Source organism: Mobula hypostoma, chromosome 2 (assembly GCF_963921235.1).
Source record: "Mobula hypostoma chromosome 2, sMobHyp1.1, whole genome shotgun sequence".
Lineage (NCBI taxonomy): Eukaryota > Metazoa > Chordata > Chondrichthyes > Myliobatiformes > Myliobatidae > Mobula > Mobula hypostoma.
This window is the reverse complement of record NC_086098.1, coordinates 203093724-203106493: the sequence shown is the minus strand read 5'-3', so window position 1 is coordinate 203106493 and position 12770 is coordinate 203093724. Positions and strand designations below refer to the sequence as shown.

Here is a 12770-nt window from a genome sequence, read left to right as displayed (position 1 = left end):
GATATGCAGGGGACAGCAGTAAAGTGGAGCAGCAGGAGGTTAGCAAAACTCACAACAATGACCATGAGCTTGGGAAAGAATTTTGAGGGGTGTATTTTGATGGCAAGAAACTCCCTACTTTCTTTCTGTGGCTGTCCTTTCACCTGCTGGGAAGAGTAGGTTTATTTCAGGTTATGACAGGAATAATGAAGGATTCTTGTTATCTTAATTGCAACACCCCTCCCCCCACCCCCCCATTCCAGTCTGGGTCCTGGCATGAGGAAGACTTAAAATGTGGACCATATCCATAAAGATATTCACAGGAAGGTAGTGGATGCAACCTAACAATGGACTGCGTCCCTTTCAATTTTTGCACAAGCTCATAATTATCCTTATAGTTTCCACTACCCCAACCCATTCACTTCCCCTCCCTGCTTAATTTACTTCTTCCTTCTTTGGCATAGATAGGGTAGATTTTCACCAGGGTGATATATTTATATACTTGGGGGCATAGGTTTAAGGTTTAAGGTGAAAGTTTATAACTCCCTAAAAGTGGCTACTTAAGTTGATTGGGTGGTTAAGAAGGCATATTGTATGCTTGTCTTAACTAGCCAATGCATTAAGTTCAAAAGCCAGGACGCTATGTTGCAGTTTTATAAAACTACTTATACCAGAACTGGAGTATTGCCTACAGTTCTGGTCACCCCATTATAGGAAGGGAGCAGAAGAGCCTGGATTAGAGGGCATGTGCTGGACTAACCTAGGTTGTTTTCTCTGCAGCTGCAGAAACAGAGGGGAAATCTGATAGAGTTTATAAGATTATGAGAGGCATAAATTAAATTAGATAAAATAGACAAACAGTATTTCGTTCCCAGTAATGTCTAATACTAGAGGGCATGCATTTAAGGTGAGATGCAGCAATTTCAAAGGAGAGGTGAGGGGAAATTTTTCTTCATAGAGCATTGTAGGCGCCTGGAATGTACTCCCTGGGGTGATGGTAGAGACAGAAACATCAGGAACTATTAAAAGACAATTAGAAAGGTATATAAGCAACACACATCAAAGTTGCTGGTGAACGCAGCAGGCCAGGCAGCATCTCTAGGAAGAGGTGCAGTCGACATTTCAAGCCGAGACTCTTCATCAGGACTAACTGAAGGAAGAGTGAGTATATAAACATGTTTGAAGAAGAGATTAGTTTAATTAGTGATTTCATTACTAATTTAATTGCTTCAGTATAACATTGTGGCTGAAGGGCCTAGTCCTGTGCTTTTCTATGTTTTTTAAGTGTGTGATTAAGTTTTCTTTACATAGAGAGTGGTGTATGTCTGCAATGTGCTACTGGGAGAGAGAAAACAGATATGTTTAAGAGGCATTTGAACAGGTACATTGTCATACAAGGAATGGAGGGATATGAGTCAGGTGCAAGTGAATAGGATTAGTTTAATTCGGCAAAGACATCACCAACTGACGGGCCTGTTTGTGTGCTGTACTGCTCAATGTTCTGTCTTCTCCTTTGACTTTTGCTTCTATTGTTGTTAGGCTAATATTATTTCTGGCAGGCTGAAAGGGTTAAAGTTAGGACTGGCTCTGATTTAAGATTCCTGATATGGAACAGTTCCCTTCCAACCATTTCTTCTTATGACTTAGAATTGTTTCCTCCTTGATATACCCTCATAATTTATGGATGGTGTCAATCTGCAGGTATTCCATGGAATCACTTGATTTGCATATTCATGGAGTGACAAATTTAAGATTAAGGCTGCCAGACTAGATTCTGACTTCAATGGGGAAAAAAGGGAGAACTGTAAAGGAACTGCAGGTTGATTCTCATTAATTTTACACTACCACATCAGGTCAAATTTTACCCTCTACCAATCAGCTCCTTGTGGAGGAAATCACCAGCAGAAGCAAGTACATAAGTAGTGAATCATTCAAGGCATTATACTGTGCTTCTAATATTGCATTCTTCTGTTATTCTCTTTCAACTACTCTGTTTTCACTCTACATTTTTATTATTCTGTATAATTGACAAGAGGTATACTTAAACTGCTAATTATTCATTAATACTGATCCAGTAAACTTACAAAGGTTGTTAAAGCTGATTTGTTCTTAAGTTATCTCAATGTGAATCAAACAATCTTATTAAATCTAATGAATTGACTACTCAATTGCATTTTTGACCCAGTTGTTAATTGACTGTTTATTAACTGCCAGTTGCTCTATATATCATCATTCCAACCGTATCGTTTACAATACAGTTGTGAAAATGATGTTCCTCCCAACTTTCCAAATAAACCATGAACTTCTACCATTGTTTTCATTTAGTTGTTAAACTCATGATGTGCATCCAATAAAACTGCTCAATGAAATTATATCATGAACTGAAAATATATGTATGGGTAACAGCTGTGGTTTAATTCCTCTTCTCTGCCATAAAAATGGCAATAAAATTCATGTACACATGACATTCTGCAGATGCTGGAGATCTTGAGCAACACGCACAAAATGCTGGAGGAACTCAGCAGGTCAGGTAGCATCTATGAAGGGGAATAAACAGTCGATATTTTGGGCTGAGACCTTTAAAGGTATAAATATAAAACTCATATGCAAGTTTGAAAGCTTTAACCATTATATAATGTTCAATGGAGATTGATGAATTGCAAATTATATTTTCGCTATTGTTGATTTATTTCTAAATATTCTCAGTTTGCAATCAAAATAAAGTTTCTGTAAGCTGGACCTGCAATGACATATTAAGTTCAAATTCAATTTCAAGTCCATTGTCATCTGACTGTACATATACAACCAAATGGAACAATGTTCTTCGGGACCCACAATACAACTCTCACCCGCAGCACATGAAACAACATATTACCACAAATAAACTAACAAAATGTGATTCAAAGTGCATGTAGTGCACAGTTTAGGTAAACAGTAAACAGTAAATAAGTTGCTGAGCTAGTGACGAGACCTCGGTGGTGGCAAAGTATTCATTAGACTCATAGCCTGAGGGATGAAATTGTAACCGATTCTGGCAGTCCTAGTCCTCATGCCCCTGTACCTCCCCCCTGACAGTAGTAGGTCAAAGAGATTGTGGGATCGGTGGTAGGGATCTTTTAAAATACTTTAGGCTCATTGTATACAATGCTCCTGGTAAATGTCACAAATAGGGAAGAGGGAGATCTCAGTGATCCTTTCGTTAGCTTTTACTGTCCTCTGCAGGGTCTTGTGCTTATGGCTTGCAGATTCTGTACCACGCAAAGATGCAGCCAGACAAGACACTCTCGATGGTGCTCCTGTGGGAATTGTTAGAATGGGGGCAAGGAGCCTTGCACGCCTCAGTCTCCTCAGAAAGTGTAGGCACAGCTGTGCCTTTTTGACTATTGAAGAGGTGTTGTGGGTCAAGATTAGATCACCTATCATATGCACACCAAGGAACGTAGTGCTCTGCACACTCGAGGCAGTGTCATTGATGTGCTATGGAGAGTGGTTGACCTGAGCCTTCTTGAAGTCCACAATCATCTCTTTTGCCTTGTCCACATTGAGTCAGGCTGTTGTTCCCACACCACTTGACAAGTCTCTTACCTCCTCTCTGTATGCCAACTCATCATTGGTGCTGATGAAACCAGCTGATGTATCATCAGTGAACTTGATGATACGGTTTGAGCTGGATCTGGCAGTGTGGTCGTGGGTCAGCAGTGGGCTGAGCCCACAGCTATGGGGACACCAGTCCCTAGCATGATGGGGCTTGAGATGCTGCTGCAAACTCTGACAGCTTGGGTTCTTCCACCAAAAAGTCTAAGATCCAGTTAGAGAGAGAGGTGTTGATTCCAACGAGGACAGTTTACCCACCAGCCTCTGAGGGATGATTGGGTTAAATACTGAGCCAAAGTCAATGACCAACAACCTGGCATAATAAGCATCATTTTCTAGATGGGACAGGACGAAGTGAAGGGCCATGGCTATGGTGTTACCTGTGCACTGGTTTGAGTGATAGACAAACTGGAAAGGGTCCAATGTAGCTGGAAGGTAGGGTTTTTTTTTGTACGATCCGTTACCAGCTAGCCAAAGCACTTCACGATTGTAATAGTTTAAGCCAGTTACCATTGCACTGTTAGGCACCAGAATGACAGTGGCTGCCTTTAAGCCTGCAGGGACAGGAGACTTTGCAAAGAGATATTAAAGATGGTCATTAAAATCTCAGTTAGCTGGGCCACACAATCCTTCATCACCCGAACAGGTATGTTGTCCAGCCCCACAGCCTTGAGTGAGTTTACCCTGACTAGTATCCTGTTCTGCTCAGCTACGAACAGACAGGGTGCCTGTTCCTCAGGGAAGAAGGGTTTTTTTGCGATGTCACATCATTCATTGGGTCAAAACATTCAACCAATCAGGAAGGGAGGTGTCGCTGTCATTGAACTGCAGGGTGGACGTGGTCTGTTACAGTTTGTATACCTTGCCATATGTGCTGCAAGACCCTGATGTCACGGAGGTATCTGTGAATTTTCTGTGCATACTCTTGCTTTGCCTTCCTAATGGCATGTGAGAGCAGAGTCCTTGCTGACACTAGAGTTGTCCTATCCCCCGATCTGAAGGCAGTGTTCTAATCCCTAAAAGTGCATGAACCTTTGCAGTCAGCCATAGTTTCTGTTTTTTCCTGACAGTGTAATATTTAATCACAGTAGTGCCCTCAATGAATTTTCTTATATAGCTAGTCATTAATCTCACATATTCATCAATGTAGAAGTAATGAGATCTATGACTGGAGGGACCTGGATTTACTTTACTTTATACTTTATTGTCGCCAAACAATTGGTACTAGAACGTACAATCATCACAGCGATATTTGATTCTGCGCTTCACACTCCCTGGATTACAGATATTAAATATTAAAAATATTAAAAATAGTTAAAATTAGTAAATACTAAAAATTTAAATTATAAATCATAAATAGTAAATAGAAAAATGGGAAGTAAGGCAGAGCAAAAAAAACTGAGAGGCAGGTCCAGATATTTGGAGGGTACGGCCCAGATCCGGGTCAGGATCTGTTCAGCAGTCTTATCACAGTTGGAAAGAAGCTGTTCCCAAATCTGGCCGTACGAGTCTTCAAGCTCCTGAACCTTCTCCCGGAGGGAAGAGGGACGAAAAGTCTGTTGGCTGGGTGGGTCGTGTCCTTGATTATCCTGGCAGGACTGCTCCGACAGTGTGCGGTGTAAAGTGAGTCCACGGACAGAAGATAGGTTTGTGTGATGTGCTGTGCCGTGTTCACGATCTTCTGCAGCTTCTTTCGGTCTTGGACAGGACAACTTCCATACCAGGTTGTGATGCACCCTAGAAGAATGCTTTCTACGGTGCATCTATAAAAATTAGTGAGGGTTTTAGGGTACAGGCCAGATTTCTTTAGTTTTCTCAGGAAGTAAAGGCACTGGTGGGCCTTCTTGGCAGTGAACTCTGCTTGGTTGGATCAAGTCAGTTCATTTGTGATATTGATTCTGAGGAACTTAAAGCTTTTGACCTGTTCCACTTGCGCACCACCGATGTAAATTGGGTCGTGCGGTCCGCTACTCCTTCTGAAGTCAACAACCAATTCCTTCATCTTGCTGACATTGAGGGATAGGTTATTGTCTTCGTACCATGCCACCAGGTTCTTAATTTCCTCTCTGTACTCAAACTCATCATTACCCGAGATACAGCCTACAATTGTTGTGTCATCAGCAAACTTATATATTGAGTTTGATGGAAACTTGGCTACATAATCTTGGGTGTACAGTGAGTACAGCAGGGGGCTGAGTACACAGCCTTCTGGGGCACCGGTGCTCAGAGTGATTGTAGAGGAGAGCTTGTTCCCTATTTTTACAGCCTGGGTCCTGTCTGTGAGGAAGTTGAAGATCCAGCTGCAGATCTGAGTGCTAATGCCCAGGCTCCAGAGCTTAGGAATCAAGTTTATTTGGAGTGATGGTATTAAAGGCAGAGCTGTAGTCAATGAAAAGGAGCCTTACGTATGCGTCTTTATTCTCCAGGTGTTCTAAGGAGGAATGTAGGGCCAGAGAGATGGCTTCTGCCGTTGACCTGTTGCTCCGGTAGGCGAATTGCAAAGTGTCGAGGTTGACCAGTAGGCTGAGGTTGATGTGTGCCATAACCAATCTCTCGAAGCACTTCATAGCAATTGAACTTCCAGACTTAGAAACTGAGGAACATCCAAGAGAGGAAACATCTGAGAATTTGTCATCGGTTGGTGCCTTGCATTTGCCAATTTGCTGAGAATTATATTGGCAAAAGTCTAATGGAATTTGTATCCTAATAAGGTGCAGATTAGAATTATAAAAAATAATGGAAATGAGAAAAATAAAGACAGCACTTCAATAAAAAAGACCAGAATATTTACAATAGATATTGACACAAATAACGTATTCTTGTAACTGTAATTTTTTTTGGAATTAGCATTAACTTTATGTGTTCAACTTTCAAGTGTTAGTGACAATTCTCTTTCCACAGGTACTGCCTGAGCCCTTGAGTTTTTCCTCTACTTCCTTTTATTTACCATTGATGTAAAACTTTCCTGCACAATCTCTCAGACTTTCACAATCTTCCTAATGTGATATGACCAGAACTGTATCCTAAATGGTACCTCTATTACAATAAAAAACAAATCCTAGTTTGGTTAACAGCACACATAAAAGTTGCTGGTGAATGCAGTAGGCCAGGCAGCATCTCTAGGAAGAGGTGCAGTCGACATTTCAGGCCGAGACCCTTCGTCAGGACTAACTGAAGGAAGAGTGAGTAAGGGATTTGAAAGTTGGAGGGGGAGGGGGAGATCCAAAATGATAGGAGAAGACAGGAGGGGGAGGGATGGAGCCAAGAGCTGGACAGGTGATTGGCAAAAGGGGATACGAGAGGATCATGGGACAGGAGGTCTGGGAAGAAAGACAAGGGAGGGGACCCAGAGGATGGGCAAGGGGTATATTCAGAGGGACAGAGGGAGAAAAAGGAGAGTGAGAGAAAGAATGTGTGTATAAAAATAAGTAACAGATGGGGTACGAGGGGGAGGTGGGGCATTAGCGGAAGTTAGAGAAGTCGATGTTCATGCCATCAGGTTGGAGGCTACCCAGACGGAATATAAGGTGTTGTTCCTCCAACCTGAGTGTGGCTTCATCTTTACAGTAGAGGAGGCCGTGGATAGACATGTCAGAATGGGAATGGGATGTGGAATTAAAATGTGTGGCCACTGGGAGATCCTGCTTTCTCTGACGGACAGAGCGTAGGTGTTCAGCAAAGCGGTCTCCCAGTCTGTGTCGGGTCTCGCCAATATATCGGAGGCCATATCGGGAGCACCGGACGCAGTATATCACCCCAGCCGACTCACAGGTGAAGTGTTGCTTCACCTGGAAGGACTGTTTGGGGCCCTGAATGGTGGTAAGGGAGGAAGTGTAAGGGCATGTGTAGCACTTGTTCCGCTTACACGGATAAGTGCCAGGAGGGAGATCAGTGGGGAGGGATGGGTGGGACGAATGGACAAGGGAGTCGCGTAGGGAGCGATCCCTGTGGAATGCAGGGGGGGGGAGGGAAAGATGTGCTTAGTGGTGGGATCTCGTTGGAGGTGGCGGAAGTTACGGAGAATAATATGTGGGACCCGGAGGCTGGTGGGGTGGTAGGTGAGGACCAGGGGAACCTTATTCCTAGTGGGGTGGCGGGAGGATGGAGTGAGAGCATATGTACGTGAAATGAGGGAGATGCGTTTAAGAGCAGAGTTGATAGTGCAGGAAGGGAAGCCCCTTTCTTTAAAAAAGGAAGACATCTCCCTCGTCCTAGAATGAAAAGCCTCATCCTGAGAGCAGATGCGGCGGAGACCGAGGAATTGCGAGAAGGGGATGGTGTTTTTGCAAGAGACAGAGTGAGAAGAGGAATAATCCAGATAGCTGTGAGAGTCAGTAGGCTTATAGTAGACATCAGTGGATAAGCTGTCTCCAGAGACAGAGACAGAAAGATCTAGAAAGGGGAGGGAGGTGTCGGAAATGGACCAGGTAAACTTGAGGGCAGGGTGAAAGTTGGAGGCAAAGTTAATAAAGTCAACGAGCTCTGCATGCGTGCAGGAAGCAGCGCCAATGCAGTCGTCGATGTAGCGAAGGAAAAGTGGGGGACAGATACCAGAATAGGCACGGAATATAGATTGTTCCACAAAGCCAACAAAAAGGCAGGCATAGCTAGGACCCATACGGGTGCCCATAGCTACACCTTTAGTTTGGAGGAAATGGGAGGAGCCAAAGGAGAAATTATTAAGAGTAAGGACTAATTCCACTAGACGGAGCAGAGTGGTGGTAGAGAGGAACTGATTAGATCTGGAATCCAAAAAGAAGCGTAGAGCTTTGAGACCTTCCTGATGGGGGATGGAAGTATATAGGGACTGGACATCCATGGTGAAAATAAAGCGGTGGAGGCCAGGGAACTTAAAATCATCGAAAAGTTTAAGAGCCTGAGAAGTGTCACGAACATAGGTAGGAAGGGATTGAACAAGGGGGGATAAAATCATGTTGAGGTATTGAACAAGGGGGGATAAAACTGTGTCGAAGTATTGAACAATAGTTCCTCGTTTGGTTCTCCATTCTTCTATTTATTTGTTCAGGATGCCGCGTGATTTACTATTCATTCTCTCGATTAGCCTGCCATATTCAAGAACTGTTCAAAGTAAATTTATTATCAGAGTTCATACATGTTGAACATCTACTATACGTTCTTGGACTTCTGAAGTGCAGAATAGCAGCAAATGAACTTCACTGCAGGAAGTAAGTATATATGAAACCAGAAATGTTACTGATATATTACTGGATAACAGTAGTTTTCAATGTTGAAGCTCCATCTGTATTCAATTATTGGTGAAAATATAATGGTAAAATGGGATTCACTTCTGCAGATTTTCAACAGAGTATTTGACATTAAATTGACATTTATCCATGACATGAAGATTTTGATTTATTATCTCTTTGGAAAAGTTTGAAAATATTTTCTGCGATAACTACACAAATTTTCTCCCCAGGAGCCATGGTGAAGATTTACCCCACCAACCCCAGTACACAGTATTAGGTTACAATCCCAATTACTGCAGTAATTTTATATTAATTTAAAACTAAACTAAAGTTATTAATAACATCATGCCTGAACTGTTAGCATGATGTTTGTACAGGGAATGTAATATTCTCCAGCATTGCTCAGACAAATGAGTAAATCTTTAAAAAAGGAGGAGAAGATGGCAGTGCGACACAGCTTGCGCGGCCACTCCGGAGAATGATATCTGTAATCTGTCAAGTAGGTGTCGTGCACAATCCTGATTTGATGGAGATAGACCTGGAAGAACGAAGGAACATCTGGAGAAACTTCTGAAAGGCCTTTTTCGCTGCTGCTGTTACTGTGTGATCCAGAATCTCCGGAGGGGAAGGCCCTGAGTCCTTGGCTTTGCTTGTTGCTCGGCAGCTGGGACGGAGTCAAAGCGCTTGGCAGAGATGGTGCTCGGTGCTCGGTGTTGAAGGCTGGTCGGAGGCTCGAAGTTTTCGGATGGACTTAGTGTCGGCTGTGGTCGGGTGCTTCCAATGCATTGACAGTTGTTGGTGCCTAGAGGTTTATGGCAGAGAGAGTTTCTCCCTTCTGCCGCCTGCTATTGGGGACTATCAGGAGTCGATTGGAACTTTGAGACTCTTTTTTTATCGTTCCCATGGTCTGCTCTTTATCAAATTATGGTATTGTTTTGCACTTCTGTAACTATATGTTATAATTATGTGGTCTTGTCCATGTTAGTCTTTGGTTTGTCCTGTTTTTTGTTATATGCATGCATTTCTAAATGACAATAAACGAGGACTGAGTGTCCTCATAATCTAATCTAATCTAAAAATTACATCAATAACTGTATGTAGGAGGTTGAAAGAATCATATGAAAGGATTTCTTCAACGATAGTCAAACATAAGCTATATTAAGTTTCCAAAAGGATTGGAACATTTGACTTTTGTATCTGCAGAAGCAGTAGGGATACTGACAGATGAGTTAGAAGTGAAAAAAAGATAAATCAATAGTTTTTTTATGAAAGTATTCCCATTCTGTTTCCTTTTCAAGAATGCTTGCAACTTTCATCAATGCATACTCCATACTTACAATTACAGATCCGATTAAATATTTCCTTTCAACTTTTGCCCTTCTGTGAAAAGCTGATGCTCAATTAATGTGTGCCCAATTCAGCTCAGACATTCAGCAGCCTCAGTCCACATAAGGCAAGAGCATACTATGACTATTGCATCTAGCAAAAAAAGCCTTTAAAAATTTCAAAAAAATCATCAGATTTCTTTCACAACAATGGTACTGAAATAAAATCAGTAGTATTATTCCAGATGTCAAAGATGGGCAGCAAAATGTTGGGAAAAGAGGTTGGTCATTTAGGACAAACCTTCAAAGAAATTACACCACTTTGATGGTAGTAACTCTTTTGAATTCGGTACCCCAGAGGGCTGTGATGCACCATGTGAGACTGGTAGACATTTGGGTAGCTAGACATTCAGGCAGATCATGGGAGGCTTAAAATTATTCATGATATTAAATGCTAGAGAAGGCTCAAGTCAATGTATGTTCTGTTCTTTTATTTCTTACACTCTAATCTTCCCAAATACCTTGTACAAATAATGTCATCAAATGCAATAATTGAATGTAACATTGTTAAACATCAATCTTATATAACTTGCTGAGCAACCTTTACACTGATGGCTGCTACAACGCAGAATATTGGAATTATCGTCAAATGAACACTGTACGTACATTACAAAAGCAAGCCTTTCACATTTATTTGGCTAATTAATAATATGATTCAGAAACTCAATTATAGTCTACAGATTAACTCCTTGTTCTCATTTAGTTGCTGCTGTCCAAGTCCTATTCAATCTAAACGAGGAGCTGATAGCAAGTCTGAAGAACTTGTGGGGCATGGAAAACCACCCGTAATGAACTAGAAGATGGTGAAGCTGGTTTCCACAGCTGCCTAGGGGAAGGTCTCACAATTTAACTTAGGACATGAGTACAGACTATATTAAACATGCCATATCCCCCTTATCATGCCCCAGAAGGAATGAAGAGAAAAATAAAATTTGCCTGTTTTGTCCTTTTCTGGCCTCAATCTTCTTTCTCACTTGGTCTGATAAAGGAGCAAACACATTGGGGTATCTCACACAAGCTGCTAAGCTAAAGCACGTTTGATTAACAATTTTAATCCACCTTTTAAAATTTTTAAAATGCTGCATGGTCGCTTGAAAGGTTAAACGTCCAACCGGCTGGCTTCTAGTGACTCCTCTGTAGTAAGTAACAGGTGCTTTTGATGATAACCTACATACATTTACCTGTCAGATAGAATTGAACTCCTCCATAGATTTGTTTGTTATTTAATGCATATCATTGTTCAAACTTCTTTGTGGATGGTAGTTTTAGTGCTTCTGATCGGAATCATTCTGTGCGGTTTGAGTAATATCATTCATTGGTATCCATTATCAGCTTTGTAAAATTTCAGAGACTATTTTAATTTACAGTGGTACAATTTTGTAATCAACTTTCACGTTCTTTCTGCAGATTTCAAAAGCTTGCATATGCTTTACAAATTTCCAATAAAATGCTAATAACTTATCATAGTATTTGCCATGTTAAAATTACTTACATCAAAATATTAATGTGTTATTGTTATTCCTAAAGCCAGACTGCTCTAATATATCCTAGTAATAATAATTCATTAGAACTCTAGTTCATGCAAATTTATTTTCTGCAGACTGATACAAAGTATTTGCTGTAGAAACTACAGGATATGTTAATCTTACCTGACAGAAATAGGTCCGAGAGGAGTGTGTTTTACTTTGTAAAGTCACAGTAATGCACATATAATAAACTGTGACTGAAATGAACACAAAGGCTCCTGTTGCCATGGAAGGCTTTGCCACATTAAATTTACAACAGGACTAAAGGACCAGCTGATTAAATGGCTTTTAACTATAAGACTCATGTAATAGCTTCCTTTAGAGAATCAATATCGGAGAATCCTCCATGCTCGAGGATAAACAAATATAAATGTTGCAGTTAAAAGAAACTGATATTGCTGAAGATTTCACGTACGCTCCTCATATAAAAATAGTCAGAAATAAAAGCCAGCATTAAACTTACCATATGGTGGCTCCATGTTTGTATTTAACTGTGTTCGTACATTGACCATTCTTTTCTTCACTAGAGCAGAGTTTTAAAATAGTGTCTCTCACAAAGTTTGGAGAACTGAAAAGAAAGTTAACAAAGGTTTTTTTTCCCCACGTGGTTTTTGGTGTTACGAGTGATTGTATGTGTATTATGTTATCATATTGATTCTTCTAATCAACCCTAATGTGGGTGGGGATGTTAAACAGTAACCAAGCTGTTTTGGAAGAGAGTCTATATGGGAGCAGTTACTATGGTAATCGTGAGGCTAGACAAACTAAAACAAAGCTCATATCATAGCTTTTATTGCTGTGGTTTTTAAATTTCATCCTGGCACCCATCTTTGAGACCTTTCTCGGGACATGTTTTTGCCGTACAAATGCAGACTCTTTATGTGGTGAAAATGTCTATTGAATGGCACAAAAAAAAGTCGCAAACGATCACTGAATTAGTGCAAAAATTTAGTAACTCTCAGTTATTGGTTTACTTCATGATCAGGAGTAATTGTGGCTCCTAAGGCTGCTTTTGGATTCACTTTAGATTGCTACTGCAGCTGCCATCTGTCCAATGATTCACATATATAATTATTAAT

The 12770-nt window shown here is 41.0% G+C and overlaps 1 protein-coding gene across 1 annotated transcript in view; it reads right to left on the bottom strand.

Moving 5' to 3' along the window:
* Window positions 1–12303, bottom strand: part of hnf4a (hepatocyte nuclear factor 4, alpha) — a 189016-nt gene extending 176713 nt beyond the window's left edge. Inside the window, exon 1 of the mRNA XM_063041419.1 lies at window positions 12155–12303. Coding sequence (XP_062897489.1) covers window positions 12155–12203 — 49 coding nt within the window. The 5' untranslated portion in view covers window positions 12204–12303. The remainder of the gene's footprint in view (window positions 1–12154) is intronic.
* Between the last annotated feature and the right edge of the window lie 467 nt (window positions 12304–12770).